The sequence below is a fragment of the Muntiacus reevesi genome, chromosome 20 (genome assembly GCF_963930625.1).
Source record: "Muntiacus reevesi chromosome 20, mMunRee1.1, whole genome shotgun sequence".
Lineage (NCBI taxonomy): Eukaryota > Metazoa > Chordata > Mammalia > Artiodactyla > Cervidae > Muntiacus > Muntiacus reevesi.
Window position 1 is genome coordinate 48229950 of NC_089268.1, and position 20894 is coordinate 48250843.

General features: G+C 56.8%; 1 protein-coding gene across 6 annotated transcripts in view; it reads right to left on the bottom strand.

The window, feature by feature from the left end:
* Positions 1-20894, bottom strand: part of RREB1 (ras responsive element binding protein 1) — a 160958-nt gene that overhangs the window by 15625 nt on the left and 124439 nt on the right. For all 6 annotated transcript variants that reach the window (XM_065912281.1, XM_065912282.1, XM_065912283.1 and 3 more), the window contains exons 7-10: positions 17303-17447; positions 16649-16785; positions 3891-4080; positions 231-3090 (exon numbers count right to left, since the gene is read on the bottom strand). In XM_065912281.1, the coding sequence (XP_065768353.1) occupies positions 231-3090; positions 3891-4080; positions 16649-16785; positions 17303-17447 (3332 nt within the window). The remainder of the gene's footprint in view (positions 1-230; positions 3091-3890; positions 4081-16648; positions 16786-17302; positions 17448-20894) is intronic.

Here is a 20894-nt window from a genome sequence, read left to right on the forward strand (position 1 = left end):
AACTGAGGGACAAGATGACCCAGGACCACCGCACCTGAAAACACCCCAACACCTCCCTTTGCCAGCCGCCCTTGGAGGACCAGACGACTGAGACAGGCCATTCTGGTTACAGAATCTTGGGCCATCAGGCAAGCCCCCCCACTCCTGGGTCTGAAGAGGGGGACAAGCTGGGAATTGGGGTGGGGAGGAGGGCCGCCGGGGCGCCCCCCGCTCGCCGCCAGCTCTCTTACCGGTGTGTGTGAGCATGTGCCTCTGCAGGGAGCTGGCCCAGGGGAAGACCCGTGAGCAGTGCGGGCAGTTGATCTTCTGCAGGCAGTTGGCGTAGGAGTTGCGCTTCGCCCTCAGTAGTCTGTCCTCGGGCGGGCTGCCCTGCTCCTCGTCGCTGGGCCCATTGTGATCTGTGGGGGCTGCAGCCACCTCGTCCTGGGTGTCGTCCTCCGCACTCTGCAGAAACGGGCTGAACTTGTTGGTGTCTGTGGTGGCCAGCATCTTCTCGATGCTGGCGAACTCCCCGCTGGAGTCTAGGTCTACCCCACCGCTGCTGCGTGCCCGGCTCCGCGTCCCTCTCTTCCGGCCCCTCTTCTTCGACAAGCCGGCTGGTCCCTGCTCAGTCGGCGAGGCTGCCTCTGGGCTGTTGGCGGAGGGGGATGAGTCACTGGATTCTTTCGGGCTGGTGATGTTGGTGGTGGCTTTGGGGAGGGCACCCCCGACACCGTCTGAGGCCGCGGCAGTACTGCCGGTTCCCGTCGGCCCTGGGTCGGCCACCTTGGTCTTCAGCAAGGTGGGGGCCGAGGACACGGATGAGATGATCTGGGCGATGGAGGCCAGCGGGGGCAGCTCGTCCGTCACGGGGGGCTTTGGCAAGAGCAGGGGGGGCTTGGGGCGCAGTGGCCGTAGCAAGGCCGGGCTGCCGAGGGTGGAGGTGCCCAAGAGCGTAGAGCTGTTGACCAGGGCTGAGGAGTAGAGGGGCACGGCGAGTTGAACGGGGCCCTGAAGGGGCAGCGCCGCAGCCTCCAGAGGGCTGGCTGCCGAGGATGCTGCAGCCGGGATCCCCGGCTTCTCCAGGGGCCCGCTGGCGCCCAAGGTCGCCGGCAGCGCGGGGCAGGCCGGTGGGCTGGGGGAGGCCTGCTCGCTGCTCCCGGGTTCCTGCTCAGGCTTCTTGGCCTCCCCGGGAGCAGCCGCGTCCTTGTCTCCTCTCCGGAAGTTCTTGGGGATGGACAGGTCGATGGGCTCCATGGAGCCGTCATAGGGGGCAGAAGGGCTCAGGAAGGCAGCCGCGTTCTCCTGCTTCACCTGGATCAGGGCCAGGCCCTTCTGGGAGAAGTCCAGGGGCTCGTTGAATTCTGCGGCAAAGTTGCTGGCGGGCTCCACTTTGACAGCAACGTGCGGGGGCAGAGGCTGGGCAGGGCCCGCGGGAAGAAAGCCATTCTGGGGCTCCAGGAAGGCGGCCAGGGGCTTGTGCTCGCCCTCGTCGCCGCGGCCCGGGGCCTCGGCGGGCGCGTCGGCGGGGCCCAGGCCGTCGGCCGCCAGAACATAGCTCTCGATGTCGCGCTCGGGCACGTGCAGGTGCTGCTTGAGCACGTGGTGGATGCAGTTGCGCTTGGCTGAGAAGGCGGCGCTGCACTCCTTGCACTCGAAGGGCTTGCGGGTCTTGGGGCAGCCGCCCAGGCCGCGGCCGCAGTGCGCACGCATGTGGATGCGGAGTGCGCGGTAGTGCTTCAGGTCCTCGCCACACAGCCGACAGACGGTGTCCGGGGAGCAGAAGGCGTCCACCAGCTCGGCCGCGCTGCTCGTCACGTACTCGATGTTCTTCTCGATGTCCTTGCGCGTGGCCTTGAGGTGCTTCTTGCGCAGGTGCCGCTCGCAGTTGGCCTTGACCGTGAAGGGGTAGTGGCAGATCTTGCAGATATAGGGCCGCTCGCCGCTGTGCGTGCGCAGGTGGCGGATGAGCGCGGCCTTGTCGGCGGCGATGTAGTCGCAGATGTTGCACTGGTAGGGCGAGATGCCCAGGTGGGAGCGCACGTGCGCGCGCAGCACCCCCGAGAAGGCGAACACCTGGTTGCAGAAGCGGCAGGGGTAGAGCACCTTGCGCATGGCCGGCGCCTTCTTGCCGCCGGGGCCCGTCATGATTGCCTTGAGGTCCCCCTCTGTGATCTCCTGCTTGATCTTGGCCTCCACGCTCAGCGGCAGCAGTGCCTCCAGGAGGCTGTCCTGCTCCAGCTGCGTCTTCACCTCGGCCTGGCCAGGCAGCTCAAGGCGTGGTGGCTGCAGGAAGAGCTGTGCCCCCGACTTGGGCGGCAGCAGGTGGGTGCCGGGGGCCACCTCCACCGTGCCCTTGAGGAGCTTCAGGGGCGGCGGGGGCAGGCTGGGGCTGACGCAGCCCGGGGAGGCCTGCTGGGTGTTGACCAGGGGCGGTGGCGTGGACGTGGCCACCACCGTGCGCGGCGCAGCCAGGGGCTTTGGCTTCAGGGGGGGCATGTGCTTGAAGACGGCCTGCAGCGGCGCGGCGGGCGCCTTGGCCAGCGGCGGGAGGCCGACTTGTGGTGGTGCGGCTGCTGCCATCTTCAGGATCTGCTGGATGTCTGCCAGCTCAATGGCCGGCTCCCCGGAGATGGGCTTCACCACGATGCTGCTGTCGGGCTGGATGATGAAGCCCTTCTGGAAGGGCTGTAGGGCCAGGTGCTTCACGCTGTCTGCGGCGGCCGGGAGGACGGCGAGTGCCCCGCCCAGGGCAGCGGCGTCGAACGGGGCCAGGCTGAGCAGGCCGGCGCAGCCAGGCTCCTGAGGTAGCTGGCACCGCAGTGCCTGGAACTGGATCGCCTGGTTGTCATCCGGCGGCGGCTCCTCAGCCGGCGGGGGCCGCACGTCCTCCGTGTGCTGCAGGCCCAGCACTGCCAGGAAGACCTTCTGGCCCGGGTCATCGCCCGGCAGGGCCCTGGCCTGCAGCCGGTCTGGGCCCTGGTCGGCAGCCACGTGCGTCTGCTTGTGCAGGGCGAGCGAGGAGGGCATGGGGAAGGCCTTGTCACACGTGTCGCAGACGAAGCGGTGCTGCTCACTGATGCACCTGCGTAGGTTCGTTTCACACCAGGCCTGCGGGGAAGGCAGGCAGAGTCAGAAACCACTCCCGGCTGCACAGCAGGCCTGGCCGGGTCCTTATCGCGGCACATGGGAGCCCACCCTCCCCTGCGCTAACACCCCCAACCTGAGAAAGGAGCACCAGCGGGTAAACACCTTAGGAATCGCAGATTCCTGATGAGGAAGGCAGTCTCCAGGGCCTCTGGGCAGAAAGGCAGGAAAGTGCTGTGAAGTACCGCCACCACAGAGGCTGGGTTCTCTCTTTAAAAACGTGGTCCCTACAAACCTAACTGACGGTAACTCCCTGCCATCAGTGGAGACTGGGCTTCCTCTGACTGTGGGCCGCGGGCACTGCCTGGGAAGGGCCTCAAGGGAGAATGGGGTGCGGGGGTGGCTGGGGCTACAGGAGCACAGAGACGTGGGTACACACGCGCATGTACGCATGTGTGTACACGTGGGTGTGTGCAAACAGACGTATGCACACGAGCATATATATACAGAATAAGACACTGAGCCTGGGGCTTCTGAAGAATTTCACTGTTGGTATCTTTTACCTCAATTCTTAAAAATTTGAAAGAAGTGATCGCCAAAGTAGCTTTGGCAGGTGTTTCACAAGCAGAGAACAAATGCAGCTCAGGCTAACAATGACCCAGAACATTTGAGTAGAAACTACAATGCCGGAGATACTTAGCTGTGATGTGGACGTTAAAGAACCACTGTTAACAATACAGATTCAATTCAGCTAGGGTTGCGAGGGGTAGACCGAGCCCAAAGGGCAGTGCTTTGAGGACAGCCCGCCTCGGTCGACGGCGTACCTGAGAGATGCGGGGGAACTTCCGACAGGAGAAGTCGGTGAAGCCCAGGTCGTGGAAGCCGGCGGGTATGGCGGGGTTGCTCTGGATGAAAGGCCGCCCCGCAGCGTCCCTGGGGAGCTGCCTGTGGACCAGCGCGTTGTGACGCAGCAGGCCGCGGTGCGTGCGGAAGGTGACGCAGCAGATGTCGCACCTGCAGGAGAGGGCATAGGCCGTGAGGCGGCAGCGGCGGAGCTCCCGGCGCCCGCCGCGCGGGGCCTCCTCCTGCTTCGTTTAAGCGAGCAAGATAGAGAGGCTGTGACGTCAAGAAGCCAACCAGCTCCTGGTGAGCGACACTAAACTTCTTAAAAAAAAATAAGGGGTCCTACCGGCCCCCCGGCCTGTGCAGACGGCAGAGGTGTGAACAGGGCTGGGAACCTGAGGCCGCCTGCTCCAACCTGTGTTCACATAAGGTGCAGGGAACCTGTCCCGCCCCCAGCTCCATGGATCCTGACTATCAGAGATATTCGGAAGCCAGAAAACACACACTTCCACAGCAGCTGGAGCAGTCACACCAGGATCCCTGATGTGTGACTGGGGTAAACGGTGATCAAATTCTCCAGTGGAACTGGGAGCAGGTGACAGTGGCCCTGTAGCCCAGTTCTGAGGCTGCCGAGGGCACCCCACAGGGGCGGCACACCACCTGACCTTCATCTTCCAGGGGAAAACACGGAGGATCGAAAACCGCCGGCAACGCGGGCGCGGCCACACAGCCAGGAAGCAGCAAAGCCGAGTGCTAGCCCTGTTCACGTGCCCACCTTCCCCTGCCACCAAACTGTCTCCCTGTCCTGGGAGGGCTCTTACAGATGTGGTCCACCAAAAGAGGAAAGACTGTCACGCTCCACCTCAGAGATGACCACAGACATCTGACCTGGCCTGGGCCACATGGATGCATCACAAATACCACTTCATAATGTAATGGTGTCTCCATTTCCTCCACATTTCACATCAGTCTCCTAGGTCTTCACTTGAGCCCAACCACCATGAGGACATCACCCACACCCTCTGGACCTGCACTGCATACAGATGCCATGAGAACCTCATTTAATCAGAACTGAAACATCCCCAGTCACAGGGGGTCCATCTCTCAGGCTCAGCCGCATCGGGCAGTGTAGATCGAAAAGTGCCCCCTGGACAGCACGTTTTTCCAACCACGTACACATCCGCATGTGCTCCTGCAGAAATTCCAGGCAGGTCTTTTTCCGGCCTTTCAAGAAGGAACCTGGGGCACAGAGGGGTACAGCAGCCTGCCGGAGCTGACACTGCACACACCCGAAGGGAGACTCTTCTGGCTTTCAAATTCTTCTCTGCAAGCCAAAGATGACACCTCACCTGTGAGGTGGCTGAGCTTCACAGCTGGCCCCGAGGCCAGCACCAAGTCTGGGCAGCTAGCTCCATTCCTGAGTCGGGCCGGGATGGCCCAGCTATCGTGGTCCCGTGTCCCCACCCCCCACCCTCTCTCTGTTGAGAGTCAGTGTTATCATTCCGTTAAATTTAGCACAGTGGGTTCCCATGAGCCTTTCGGAACACAACCCCCGCTTGAGGGGCCACTGCTTAAGCTCGCCAACGGTGATAAAGGTTGGGGAGAGAGATGGCCGCAGGGAGCCTGACACTTTTAGGTGTGGAAAGATTTCACAGCTGTGGCTGGTTACTGTGTAGCTTCCATGTCTCTGGGCCCTGCTTCCTGCCACTGTTCAGATCCTCCTGCTCCCCCCCACCACCCCCGCCCCACCTCGTCAACCTTCCCCTCTGTCCTGTCTGGGCCCGGAGCAGGTGAAGTTCACGAACGGTCTGGAAGCTGGTCTGTGCCTTCTCTGATAGGTGAGGTGAGAGGTAAGGAAGACAGGGACCTGTCCGTAGCGGGCCCTTGGGCATCTCGCTCCTGAGGTCTATGATGGATCCCTCTTCCTAGTTAACCATTAGCACTGATGACATATATTTTGTGTTGAATATTTGCAGAGTGTTTACAATTAATCTTTACCAGCACCAGGACCTCACAACAAACATCTAAGCTCATGGCACCCTAGCAACCCAGCGAGTATGTGATCACCCCACTACACCGGAGGCCAAGGCCCTGTCCCCACTCACCAAGGGAAGACAGCAGGGGGCGCTCCATCTGCCGGAGGCAGGCTCCTTGATCAAAGTCAGGTAAGGGGGTGGGGTGGGAACTTCATTTAAAAAAAATCATGCACATTAAATATTTTACTCAACCTAAACCATTCAGTTGACCCTTACTATCTGCAGATTCTGTGTTTGTGAATTTGCCTCCTTGCTAAAATCTGCAAACCCACATCAGCATTTGTGGCATGTTCTGGGACAGGGCGGGAGGAATCAACCGCTCAACAGACACACACGTTCCCCGCTGGGCTTGGTCAAGGAGATGCACTGCTCGCTCGTTTCAGCTCCGACTGTGAGCAAGAGTCCTTTTTGCCGTTTCTTTCCTGCCACTTTGCTAGCGTTTCAGCGCTTCTTCCTGATGACTCTGTTTAAAATGGTCACCACGGGCAGTACCACTCAGTGTCCCCAAGAGCTAGAAGCCCGTGACGGGCTTTGCGGAGAAAAACATGTGTGAGACAAGCTACAGTGCTGTCAGCTGTTTGAGTTCAATGGTGATGTGTTAATGGTATATGTTAACAGAAATACACTTGATGAAACAAGTTTATGTATTGATTACTACATGAAGATGTGAGCAGAGGCTTGCAGGAAACAAACCCCATGTTTCCTCCAGGAACAAAGATTCAGTGTGTGCTAACTCTGCATTCCTGGAACCTTTACAGAACGCACCTACTGCATGTTCTGTAAAGAGAGAGCCCACGGCTTGTTCCCTCACCTGTCTTTTCTGGGGGCCAACGTCTAGTTCCACTGAGTGAAGATCCATGTCCTTCTCACTGTGAGGCACTGTGATATGACACCTTTGCTTTATGGCTTTAGATGATTTAAGGTAGAGCAAGAACTTAAATTTCTGCAAACCAAACTCAGCCAGCACCTACTTCTCATGATCATTCCTCTCTCCTGTTCATAGGGGTCTCGTCCACCCTACATTTGACAGAAAAACAAATAATAACAAAACCTACCCAATCTGAATTATGTGCAAGTCTGCCCAACTTCTTTTTCATAGAAACTATCCTTTAAAAAAAAACAAACTCACTGGTTTATAGAAAATGTAAATTACAGCAAATAATTACAAGCATTACTGACACAAACTGGCTGGGGAGAGAGAATCCTGACTCTCAGCGGCCAGCATGTCAACTGCAGGCGAGCAGGCGTGCGTGGGCGGAGGGCTGCACTCTTGTTGGACTTTCAACCTTAGAGTTGAAAGGTTTTTAAGCATATGTCTCATTATCAGCTTGCTGTCTGAGAAATGTGTGTGTGTGTGTGTGTTATGTATCTTTTTGTATTTATATACACACATGTATTTGCAAGCACGTGTACCAGGCATATTCAGTTCAGTTCAGTTGCTCAGTCGTGTCCAACTCTTTGTCTGACCCCATGAACCGCAGCACGCCAGGCCTCCCTGTCCATCACCAACTCCCAGAGTTTACTCAAACTCATGTCCGTTGAGTCGGTGATGCCATCCAGCCATCTCATCCTCTGTTGTCCCCTTCTCCTCCTGCCCTCAATTTTTCCTAGCATCAGGGTCGTTTCCAGTGAGTCAGTTCTTTGCATCAAGTGGCCAAATTATTGAAGTTTCAGCTTCAGCATCGGTCCTCTCAGTGATTATTTAGGACTGATTTTCTTTAGGATGGACTGGTTGGATCTCCTTGCAGTCCAAGGGACTCTCAAGAGTCTTCTCCAACACCACACTTCAAAAGAATCAATTCTTCAGTGCTCAGCTTTCGTTATAGTCCAACTCTCACATCCGTACATGACTACTGGAAGAACCACAGCTTTGACTAGAAGGACCGTTGTTGGCAAAGTAATGCCTTTGCTTTTTAATAGATCTAGATTGGTCATAGCTTTTCTTCCAAGGAATATTATAAAATATAAAAATAGAAAATTTTAGAGGATGAGCCAAAAAAAAAAATCCTATTACTTTGCTCTTGTGCCTGAGAGATCTTTTTGAGCACCCTCCTCTTTCGAGACCACGGCCTCAGTGTGGGGTATACTGGCATTCTGTGTGAGGCGTCTTGCATGGGTCACCCAGGGGATGAGGGTGCCTTGGAAGGTGATGATGCGGATTTGCTGCCCACTCTCGCAGCCGTGGATTTATCTAGGAATATCTATTTCCTCCTCCATTCTCTTGCTGACCTTCGGTCCCCTCCCGTTTCTGGCACGTAGGCAAGTTTCACACATGGTAGGTGCTCAGCACACACGTGGCAGAAATACTTAGTGCCAGCCACAGGCCGTGTCCTCGAGGAAGGCGGGTGTGGAGCGGTGGGGGATGGGCATGGGACCCAGACGCTGGGAACGGGGAGTTGGAGTGGGTGGCCTTGGACAACTTGTTTCATCTGTATTCCAGCTGCCTGCCGTGTAAAAACTTCCCAGACGTAGCTGAGATAAGAATCCCTCGGGACCTTGTGAAAACCAGGTTCCCAGGGCCGCGGCGGACGGGCTGGCATCAGAGTGACGAGGGGAGGGACCCAGGAATCTGCAGGTGGGCAAGCACAGCAGGTGCCTCTCATGTCAGACCAGCTGGCAAATAAGTGACAGTGAGAAGCAAGCAGGAGGTCTGGGATCTCTGAACAACTTTGGCTGCAGGCTGGGAGACCTCTCTCCCTTGCCGCAGAGCCGGGTTCTTTCCCATCTGTATGTGGGGACCTCCAGAGTTACTGTAACTGTTAACAAAGATAACACAATGCTTGGAGAACTGCAACGTACTAGACCAAACCTCACCATTACTTTACCATGCTAGGAACAAAAAACCATAACCCATTTCCTGGGAACTACCAGCAAACACAAAAATGCAGAAAACATGGAATTTTAGTTTCAAAGGGATGCCCTGTCCTGTCGCGCTCTTGACAACTTCACAGCACAGCAGAGGGTCTCCCCTGCCACGGGTCCACCTGGGGACGCCCTGGGGGAAGTGGGTGTCCTTTCCAGTCCCTGCCCCGTGCCCTCTGCCTCCTTCCTCACCAGCCCTCTGCCACACTTCACTCTGGAGCCACAGCCCCAACTCAGAGCCTCCTCGGGACGTGCAACGAGCCCTCTGTCCACCACACCACACCTCTGTTTCCACAGGATTTCAATCAAGGTGCTCCTGTTTCACCTCTGATATGACACAAACGGTCATCTCACAAACAAACATCTTAAACAGTTGCAGAGGGGAAAAAAACAAAAATTCCCTGCTTTGAAATCTGAAGCACCTCGAGAGGCTGGTTGAACGGAAGGAAAGAACCCTCCTGGGGGAAAAACACTGCCTCCTCTGTCACTTGGATCTCTGTCTGTGGACAGACCTTAAATGAAATCACAGCAGAAGAACGTCACCCAGAGATGGCCAGGCTGCCTTTGTCAGCCAGACACTCGGTTCCTCCGGAGGTCCAGTGGGGGTCACTGCCAATCTGCGGGCGGCGCTGCTGGCTGCAGACACTGACCCGGGGCTGGCTGCTAACCTCACGCGGGCCTGGCACAGTGGTGAGGGCCACAGCCACTGGTCGGGTGGTCCCCAGCACTCTCCCCTCACCCCCCCGGTTTGGGGTGGGGGGGATCTTTCAACCCTGCCAGAAACTCGTGAACAGCAAGCTGTAAAATATTTAGGTGGAGTGGAACTGTACTTGGAGACACAGCAGAGGGGGTGCTGGAGGACAATTTCATTTTGCAAGTGATCTGACGACGTGCCAGAGGGAGACGGTGCAGATCCGAGAGGCTGCTGCGGAGTCTTTGGCAACGGAGATGGCCCGAAGTTGGAAACTGAGGGTAACTTTTCCAAATGGAAACTAACGTCGCTGTCAGTAAGATAAATGCATTTAATGGGGGAAAGTGTATCTAGCTGTAGGGCTTAAAGAAGGTAATAAAATTCCGTCCACTCTTCAGGGAACAAACCCGTCTTTTAAGCCACACACTGGAACAGAGTGCCACAAAGCAGATAAATATACATAAAGGTGAGATCACATAAGGAACCTCAGAGATGGGAACCACCATGGACATCCTGCCTGCCCCGCCTGACGGAAGGACGACCACCCACATGCGTGCCAGACCCTTCTGCTCACAGGAGCGGTGTTTCTCTGCCCCAGACAGCTCACCAGGCCCGCTGTACCCAGAACACCTGAGTTCCAGCACATGCTGGCTGGAGAAAGCCAGCCTGTTTCTCCAGCAGGAGAAAAGCAGCCCGTTTAGTCCAGAACGCTGGGAGGGCACCTACTCCTCTAACTGTGGGCTCCTTCCTCCCACGGGGCTGCTCTTTTCCTGGGGCAGGGACAGCGGTTTACTGGGGTGGGGGTGGGGGGCTGAGGTTTGGAGGCCTGCAGAGCTGGAGCTTCTGGAAGCAGAGGGGAGAGGCCACTGTCTGAGGCTTGTCCACCTCGCCTGCCGCGTACCTCGGTACCTGCGGCGTCACTGAGGGGTGTGGGGAGGGGTGAGGTGGAGACAGGAGGGGCTGGGCTGGGGGCCCCAGAGCAGAGAAATGCCTTGGGGGCGGCACGCAGGGGAGTGAGCCAAGTTTCCACTGTGGCCCCTGGGATTCAAAGGAACAGATGGCAGGACCGGGGGCTGCCGGCACTGGGCCGGAGGGAGGCAGCGGATCCCAGGCGCCCGCACCACGGGCCCGCCCGGTCCCTTCTCCTCCAGAGACCACACACTCTCACGGCCCCTCGGCACTGGGACTCTGCCCCGACACTGCCTGCGCTGCAAACAGCCTGCCGTGGACGTGGTCAGAGAAGGCCGACCCCCACGGGAGCGGCAGGCCGCTCTGATCCAGAGTCCCCCCACCCGTCCCAGCTCCGCTTTGGCCGGCAGCAGGCGGACGGGACAGTGAGGCTGGGGCGCGGCCGCAGCTCCAGGAGGTGGGGAGAGCTCGCCTCTGGTGGCTGGGATTGCCCTTTCAGTTGTCACAGGACTCTAATGCAAATGAATGACGTTCAGGCCCAGATCCACAACTAGTCTCAACAAAGCGAGAACCAGGATCTTAAAGGTGCTGGGTGGAGGACAGTGCAACCAGTGGGGCAGAACGCCGTGGAGGCCGCTCTTTACGACACATGCCCTTCCTTCCTCCTTAACTGTTTTTCAGATGAAAACTGCAGAGTCCTGGGCTGGGGTGGGCTCTGTGCAGGGCGAGGGGGATAGGAAGGAGCCGGCCTCAGAGCAGGGCTGACAGGGAGTCAGCAGGACTGACTCGCAATAAAGGCTTTAGCCATGAGGCGGGGAACCGGCAACCACTATTGGCGAGGGTTTCCTGAGTGACTTTCCTGAAGCATCCACAGTGGGAGGGGAGCTCACACGTTCACAGAAGACAGAGTCAAGTCAAGATAAATGTGGAGGCAAGATCGCCAGCAGAGGGATCTAAAGTGGAAAACAAGGCCATGAAAAAGGTTTAAAAAAACGTGTCTTAAGCCCCTGGCTAAACAAATCTGGGTCTTACCCATCTCAGGTTCATGTGGTGACCCTTACTCCCACGCTGTTCCATCACGTTTCCCAGTTAAAGGAAAGACAGCTGACCCCCATTGCTCCAAGAAAGGGTTAAAATTTTTTTTTCACTCCCCTAAGCATATTTTTGAAGGACTGCTTTAGCAAATTTCAAACATCAGGAAACACATTTCTTTAGAATCTCAGGTTTCACCAACTATCTAAGGGAGGCGATGCGCGGTAGTTTGAAGGCATCAAGTTCATTCAAGCTTCTGACCGCTGGGGGTTCCGCACAGTTGGATCACATCATTTGGGAGGCAGGACTCAAAACAAAATCTAGATAGCAATTCAATTACGTAATCTTTACAAAAACGAAAGGAGATACAGGTGGCTCTTTATTAGATAAAGACTAAAGGCCAAACTGCTCTCCTGTTCTTGGTCAAGTAAACATCAACAGTACCTGGAGAAGCCCTGGAATTTGCTGCCTTCTCTCTGTCACTGGAATGGGATTCCCAGGGAGCAACAGGAACCCATAACTGTAAGTGTTGTGAGGTTTAAAATATTAAAAACAGCACGTGTTCTAAACAGTAGTATCAGAAGTAAACATTTACTGAGTATTACAGTTTGAGCACTGTGGCTGCCCCTTCATCCTCAAAATGGTCCCCAAGTCCATCTTCCAGACGGGGAGGCTGAGCCCAGGGTCATTGAGATGCGGGCCACAGGTCAGACTGCAGTTGACTGCCTTGCTGCCCCCCTGCTGCGGGGCGCAGCATTGGGAGTACGGAGACTGCAGGTGCCCCTGGGCTTTCTACACCCTGAGTCACATCCTCAGCGCCTGGGGCCCTGCACAGTGGCTGCACTGGGAGTCCTCCCCACACCCCGTCATCAGAACCTGTGAAACGCCTTGCTGCAAAAGCGGCAGGCACCCTGCTCACTTCCTTGAGGTACTGAATGTCTTACTCATTACAGTGTTTTAATCGAGGGACTGACATTCCTCTTTTAAAAGGATCTCAGGCTTCGTTTTTCCTGTTCTGTCTTCAGAGGCGAGAAGGGGTGAGTGCAAACAACCTCTCCTTGGGGCCCCACCCGCCTCAGACATTCCTCTCCCCTCCTGCCCACCCTCCCTGCCCTCCCTGGAGTCCCGGCCAGAGAACTGACATCCGACAGCTGCACTAATCTCTCCCAGTTGCTGGGAGCAACGGTGAGGGCCCTGTGACAGGGCCCTGGCCTGCGGCAGCCTGCCCTCCCCACACCCAGGAATCCGCAGGGCTTCATAAGGCGTCCTGACGCCCTGCAGGTCTGTTCGACCCAAGAAACGCTGGGTGAAGCTGGGCAGGTCCAAGGACCAGCTCGACAGGGGCTGGGGTGAGCCCCGGGTGGCGGCCACACCGCCCCGTGGGCCTGAGTCAGAGAGGACCCTGGGCGGGGTGCGGGGGAAGCCCTGACAAGCGCTCCAGCTTCCGTCCAGTCAGGGGAGGGGTCTTTCCCCCTCGGCCCCCGGCGTGTTTCAAACCTGCCTCCCTCTGGTTGGACCTTGGCCCCCCGGGATCTTGAATACGAGATGCTGAAGAGTATTCTGTGATACCCTTTTCCTATATTTAGGATGACATTTAGCAAGTGTGGGACCAGCGCCGTGTGAATCGGTCTCAGGGTCCCCGTGCAGGTGACGGAGTGTGCGGGGAGAAGAGGCGCAGTGAAGGGAGGCGGCCACTCCTGGGACACCTGAGAGCCCAGCTGCAGCAGGTCCTGGCGCCGCCCGCCCCCGCAGCCCCGTCCCCACTGGCCCCGCCTCCCCTGGTGCAGCTGCGCGCCTGCAGAGCCCCCTGGGGCCCCGCCTTCCAAACCTGAATCCAAGGGCATCAGCGCATCCACACTCACACGCACTGAGGGGGCTCACCCCGGCGGCGCCCCGCCCGCCCGCACGTGAGCCGCTGCACTGTCACGACCCCTTTCACTGTCTCTACCGTGGCTACTCTCCTCTTAAGTCTGGTCGAGAGCCTGGCACACAACAAGCACTCCTTCATTTGCTGGATACATTTTCATGGAATTAAAAAATAGCCCTCCCAGCTGCAGGTGGGCCTGTCTGAGGCCCGTGCCTGCGTGTGGACTGCTGGGGGCTTGGAAAGTGCGTGTTCCAACGAGATGGGTTGTGATCATGCCCCCTGCACTGGCGAAGACTCTATGAAAGCGAGAATGTAATACGCATCGCTGACAGCTTTTGTACAGACGCTGTATTTTGGACATACTGATACATCAGCAAAGCGTGACCCACTTCACGACTTCCTCTTCCTTTTTAGGACGTGGCTCCTAGAAAACTGAACGTGGCCCTCGCGGCTCCCCTCGTGCTGGCCGCTGCTGACCCGGACTTCCCTCCCTCTGACTCTCCTCGGGGTGGCGGACAGCCTGCTACTCTGTTCTATTCTTGTAACCAGGCCCGATATCCAACACCAGCACAGCCTCGCACAGGGATGTCCCCGCTGCATCCACCTGCTCCTTCAACACTCTGTCTATCACCTCCAGTCCATGGGGCCAGCTTTCAGGAGCCTCTGCTCCTCGTCTGGGGGGCTGGACACAGGGCCGAGTCACTGCTGGGCACACCAGGGCAAAAGCAAACCTAGCACTCGGAGACCACAGTGGCTACGTGTCTTCCTCCTGCTCCAGCGCCCACTTCGTTCCTGTGAAACGCAGGGGACTGTGGGAGAACGGCCCTGGCGTTTGCATGAGTTTGGATTTCTAGTGCTTTTTATTAAGGAACAATGGGCACCTTGCCAGCTTTGGGGGTGGGGGGTAAGGGCAGGAGAGCACGAGAGAAAAGCCAACAGCTGTTTCGGGTTATAAACTTCTGTCTAAACTGGTAGCATCCCACTGTGGTTCTGCTGCCTTTTGGGTTTGCAAATGGAGTGGGTGCCTATTTTAGCTGTGGGTTAACAAGCAGTCTCTCCCACCAGCTGCTGTCACAGTTCACCGCCCGTCTGGGCCCTGCTGGCTCAGGCCTGCCTCCACTGCACCCTGAGAGCAGGCGCTTGCGTGGAGGGCAGAGCAAAGAGGAAAGAAGGGAGACTAACTCTGTTCTGTAATTAACGCCTCCGGTTTCCAGACACAAGCCCCACCCACTAGAGCCGGCTGGCTGGCGGGCCGTGGTGGTCGCGGGGCAGCCTCTTCTCACAGCTCTGCAGGGGGGGCCCGCCGGCCACAGGCCTCCTGCTGTTCCTCCCCCAAACAAACGGGGCCAGCACCAAGTGGGCGAGGGAAACGGGTGGGACTGGAGGTTTAACGTCACAGCCGTGGAGTCCCAGTGGGTGAGCTATGTCCCAAATCACGTGGAGCACTGAACCAGTGTCCGGGGCAGTTCCCGTCCCCATCCTTTCTGAGCAGCAGGCCCGGCCTGGTCCCAGATTAGGTGCCCATCCGGGAGGCCCCGCTCCAGGAGCACCCGTGCCCAGGGCCAGCCAGCACGGACGGGGGGACACCTCATCTCCCTGTATCACGGCCACCCACTGTGCGGTGAGGCTCCAGCTGCTTAGAAAGCTCTCCTGAGAGCCAGGGTGTTTCCCGTTGGAGAGAATCGCCTAGAAGACAATAACGGGGTAGCTCCTGAGGTGTATCTCATCGCAGAATAAAGCCTGGAGTGAAAGAAAACTCGGGGAGGAGCAGACACACATGGTGAGTGAACCAGGCGCCCTGCGGAGCTGGGTCGGGGCACCAGCAGGGGCTGGGGTCGCCGAGGCAATGCCTGCCTCTGCCCACAACGCAGCACATGAGGCTAGTCTGGTAACGTGGGCTCCACGCATGTGCGTCCTGGTTCCAGAGGACGCTGTCAGCAGTCACTACCCCCGCCAGCCCACACCCGGGGCGCTGCAGGCGCTTAGGAAACCAGAAGTCAAGCTCCTGACTCTCCTGGAATGACAGGGCCTACGGAAGGAAGAGCTCAGGGCTCTTCTTGGTAGACAGAATGTCACCAGTGAAGCGGCGGGTTTCAGAGTCCGAGGATTTCCAGCCTGAAAGGGAACCCTGGGCAAGCTGGCCCAGCCCTCCTTTGCGGCTCCAACGCCGCTGGTCCAGGCCTGTGAGAGCAGCGGCAGGACGTGACCACCCGGCTTTGCCCACGCGTCACACACCTCGATTCCCTGGGACAGGGCAGTCACTTGGAGACATTTTCTAGCACTTCAACTGCTCAGACTTTAATCTCCGCATAAATTCTTTTTTCTCTCTAATGGAAAAATGTCAAGCTAATGTGATGAAGGATAATGGAATCTGACACGGCTTTAAGTTGCTGGGTAATTAGGCTTCTCCCTCAAACACAAATGTCTTTAGCTGCCTCGGACCTTTTCACTCCTCAGACACAACCGAACACGTGCCCCCAGGAAGGAAATCTGGTCCATGGAGCGGTGAGTTAGACAAACAGATGTCCACATTTCTGCACTCCCAAGCTGCCTTCTGAAACCCAAAGCTGCAGCCACGTATGCCCTGGCCTCTGCACTGGGAACCTTCAGCTGGGCCTCTCAGGACATGCTACTTTCAAGTCTCACAAGGCCTGGGGCTCCCCAGGGTGGCCCTTCTGGAGGAAGAGGGGCCTGCCCAGCAGGGTCGCTGGGTTCCCTGCCTGATGACGACACAGGGATGAAGGAGGGGAAGGAGAGCTGAGGCCCTCAGCCCAGCCCCAAATTCTGCCAGAGGCTTCATCACTGCCCGCTCGTCCTGCCCGGGAGCACTGAGGGTCAGAAAAACCAGCCCCGTCACTGCGGATGCGACAGGCTCCATCCAGGTGCTGCGTCCTGCAGGGCGGAGCCCAGCCTTGCCCCCAGACGCTTTCCTGGGCTCCTGCGCCACCGGCCCGGTCCACACGCCCACGAACACCTGCCCTGCCCTCCCGTCCTTACCACCCCCGCGGGTGCACCTAACAAGCACTGGGGCTGCAACACCTTCTGTGCAGAAAGCCTGCCTGCCGCCCAGGGCCCTGTGCTAGGAGGCTCCCCATGCACAGGGACCAGAAGGGGTGGCCCAGGGCCTGCTCGGACTGCAGGAAGCGCAGGGCCCTGGGGACGCCTCCTGCAGCCGCAGCCGCCTGCCTGGCCTTGTCGGTGCCCCCAGCACTGCGACGGGCTCAGCCACAGGCTGCAGGGACAGGAGTGAGGCGCGCCACACCCCACACACAGCACGGCCTGCCTGGCCCGCTCCTACCTCAGCCGGTATCTGAGCGTGTCTCCACGCCGCCCCGCTCCTACCTCAGCGGGTTATCCGAGTGCGTCTCCATGTGAGTCTCCAGCCCGTACTTGCACACGAACTCCTTGAAACACAGTGGGCAGTGAAACACCTCCTCAGCCTTCCTCTCCGCATCACCCAACTGCCCGTCCTCCACCATCTGAGGGGAAAGGGGAAACACGGAGTCACGGGGGGGCCTCCTGCGTGCTCTGTTTCAGAGAGGCGGACGGTAAACCCAGAGCCTGAGAGGAGGACGACGTCTCCCTCGCAGGCCGCAGGGACGCGGTCGCCCCCCACCCGCCCCTTCCTGCTCAGCCCCCTCACTCAGCTGATGCCCACGGAGCGCCTAGTGTCTGCCAGGCACTGGGAATAAAGCAGGGACAACGGGAGAGGCCCCAGTGCTGGGGAGCCGCCGTTCTAGCTGGAGACACGAAAACAGCCCAGAACAACAGAACAGGCTCTCCACATCATCAGTGGGCTCGGCTGGGGGCGCCACAAAGCCAAGACGGATGGGCGCGCTTTCTCCAGGTACCTTACGGAACAACGCGGGGAAACACAGCCTGACAGCCTGGGAGTGGGGTCTGCCAAGTCCCCAGGCTGAGGAACTGAAGGCCGGGGCGATTTCGGCCCGGAGCCCCGGGGCTGCACACACACGTGTGGGGCGGGGCGGGGAGGACCTTTTTGGCGGGCGCTGGGTCTTCCTTCTCTGACTCTGCATCGTGACTCAGTTTCCTCTTGGAGGACAGCCGCCTGCGCTTCAGTGGGGATGGGGGTGCTGCGGCTGGAGAGCTGTTGGGGTCCTTCTCGTGGATCTTCATGTGTCTGCAAGGAACACACACATACACAGACAATGTGATCTAGGAAAGAAAACTGGGTTGGTTTATTTAAAACGTCTTCTATTTGGGCACTGGTACTTAAAAGTTTCCCTTACTTAAGAGATAACGGGGGTGTAATTTATATAGTGACTTGGCTTTAAAAACCTCATAATCTCCTTGAACCCCTCTTAAAGCTCTCACAATGAAGTGCTGGCCAAAAAAGTGGCTCAGCACCTTGTTCTCTGTTGGAAGATGTTCATGAACTTCTCTGGCACCAAAGAGAGGAAAACAAACCATCTGATGATCTGCTCCACTTATCCAGACAAGCTGTACTATTTTGGGACACATAATTCTATAGGCAAAAGGAGTCCCAGGTACTACCACCAGTTCCCTCGGTGGCCCCGGAGCCCGCCCACTGTCTACCAGGAGACTGCGCCCTCTCTCTTCTGCCTTTGGAAGCATGCTGGGGTCAAATGTGGAAGTGCTGACCGAGCACGTCTAAAGTGCCTCCGACCTGAAAGTCTGCCCTTGCTCTCCCAGGTCTTATGTGAACTCACAGATCATGAGAGTGGCTGGGACAATGGTTAAGTTACCTGTCCCAACCCTGACATCTACAGGACCAGGAATATACATACAAGGATTACATTAGTATGCACATGCCTGTTCCAGAGAGAGAGTGTTATGGGTGACCTGACCTAAGTGACCTTACGTTATCAAGTTCTAAAACAAACATTCTAGGAACCAGGTCCCAAGAGCTATAGGAAGGAAAGAATGCCGTTACAAAAAGATAGTCAGTCTCAATTTCCTCGATTTGTGACATGAGAGGTTGACTTTTCCTAATGACAGTCGTCATTGGCATCACCATCTCTAAACAGGGTTAAACTATGCCAGATGTGGGAATGTAGCCACGGTGCTTTATAAATAACTCTCTGATGGGATTATCGTACTGGAGACGTTTTCAGAATGGGAAAAAACAGCAAGGTTTTCATAAATGATCCTGTCACACTTCTAAAAAGAAGTTCTGTTCAGCTCATGCTCACTCCCTGCTGCATTTTCTTTACCGGAGACAGGCTTGGGAGGAAAGGGCTGAGAAGCTCATGAGCTCATGAACCATGAGGAGCAACAGTTCAGGCTGTCAGGCCAGTGATTCAACCGGAAGGCTAGAGTCTTCACCTCTGCCTCCAGGGATGCCCGAGTCCTTCTCCTGTGAGTGTGTGGAGGTGAGAGCTAGGGCTTCCCTGGTTCTGACCCTGCAGACATATTCTTGAGGGTGGATGAGTCCCTGGGCCAGCCCCTGACCACACTAACCCCTGTCCAAAGAGTACCAGCCCAGTCATCCACCAGCAGGTGAGATGTGGCCTCACCTTTGAGGAGTGGGTTAAGGGAAGGCAGCTCAGGCCAACCCTCTGCTTTCTTAGGGGGACTCAGTGTGGTGGGTCAGAAAGATCTAGTGGAAGAAAATGGAAAAGAATCACAGACAACCGTCATGCCCAGGTCCACACAATTCCTTGCTCAGGTTATCAGGTTACGACGCTTTATTATTCTTCTTGGCCCCTTAAAGCCATCAGAGAGTTAATGGGAGACAAACAGCTTTGTTCTAAGCACCCCCTCTATTTCAAGGCAGCTGAGAGTTACGGAGACCATCACTTAATATCAGTGTTTGGAAGAAAAAAAAATGGCTGGCAAGTTTCTTTCAACATTTATCATATGGCACATTCCAATCTCCGAAGTGTAAAAAAAAAAATTTTTTTTAAGGCATCTAAGAATTGAGGAAGTGTGATAATACTAAGGGATGTAAATCAGTACCATACCCATTGTTTCAAGAGATCACTCAAAATTTAACTTCAAAAATGAATACCCTTTCTATAGTCGATAGGGTATTTATTCCTGATTGATGTGATTAACACGAGGCCACGATCACCGTGAGAACCCTGGGAATCAGAGCTGACGACTGCAAGCAGTTCACGAGCTCATTTCAAGCTGCACCTTTTCTACCATGTGATACCAACGGTCATGAAATTGATGCTTTATTATCTAGCGCCTGGGATTTAGGACGGAAGTGGTTTTCAGGCAGCAGAGGAAGAGGGGGAAACTGGAACAGAGGAGGGTGGGCAAGGAGGAGACGACCCCGTTTCTCTCCTTTAGATAGACCTGGCTCTGTTGTTCCTCCAGGTTTCATTTAAAGGGCTAATTCATCTAATTTCCATATATCCTGAGAACCAGCAAATCACACAAGCCTCAGGACTGGAAGTGGGGTGAGATGCTGTCCAACCGGCCACGTGGCACAGAACGTCTCTCAGCCCTGTGCCGCCACTCAGCTCTCACTGAATACTGCCAGCAACAAGGACTCTCCATCTCAACAAGGCCAAGTTTTAAAACCATCGACAGTCCACCTTCTCTGCTGCAGGGCAGCCCCTCAGATAGTTCAAGGTGAGGTCTGCGTCTCTCCAGAGTTCCTCTACCTGAAACCGAACAGCTCAGGCTCCTGCAGCCAGCGCCTCCCAGTTCTGCCCTCCAGTCTGCAGGTAGAACCGGTCGTGCTCATCTTGGAATCCTCTCCTGTTTGTGAACACCCTTCATGAAGCGATGGATCAGAAGTAAACATGCGTCTGGATGTGGTCTGAGTGTTGGGCACACACAGGGCTGGGACGACATGTCCTGAGGTTGTGCAGGCTGAGCTGGGGTTCCAGGCGTGGGTGTAACAGTGACGAGATCCCCTCGGCTCCCGCTCAGACCCCCGTGAGTCCTCCTGTCAAACTGCCGTCAAGCCCCGTGTGCTCCATCCTATGCCTGGGCAGTGAACAGCTAGCTCTTTGCTCGCCAGAATGAGAAAGGTCGACGGTTTCTGTGGAACAGGAAACTACAGAGCATGAAGACTGCTGTAGTGTAGAAAGCTGGCTCTCACGTGCTATGGATGGGGCTGAACACTGGTAGCAACTTTTCCGCAAAGCAGCTGAGTGACAGGGATCCAAGTTTTAATCCATATGCCCTTTATTCCAATAATTCCACTCCCGGAAACTTGTCTTGGAGGCTAATAACTGGAAAAAAGTTCAGAGACCTGTGCGCAAGGACTAACTCAGATGGAAAAGCAACAAACGCTGCCAGCCTCAGGACTCCTGACTAACTGGCCTTGACACTGACAGCCCTGCTGTCCCCCTTGTCCCTCCTCTGTACTGGGCCGGGTGAGCTCCTAAAGCATGGATTCAGGCCCGCGCTCCCCCTCGTCAACGCCTCTGGAGGTCTGCTCTTGGACCTGCCCGCTTCTGGGGCCTCCCCTGCGGGTCCCTGCCCTGGTCCTGGGCACTTTCACCCCAGCACTCCCCACGCCTGCTCACACATGACAGTCGCTGGACCCCAGTCACGTTCTTCACCGCTTGGCGCTGCTCTCAGAGTGGGAGGCTGACACTTCTTGGACGTTAAGTGTTAAACCTCTCCCAGGCTCATTCTTAAGTGT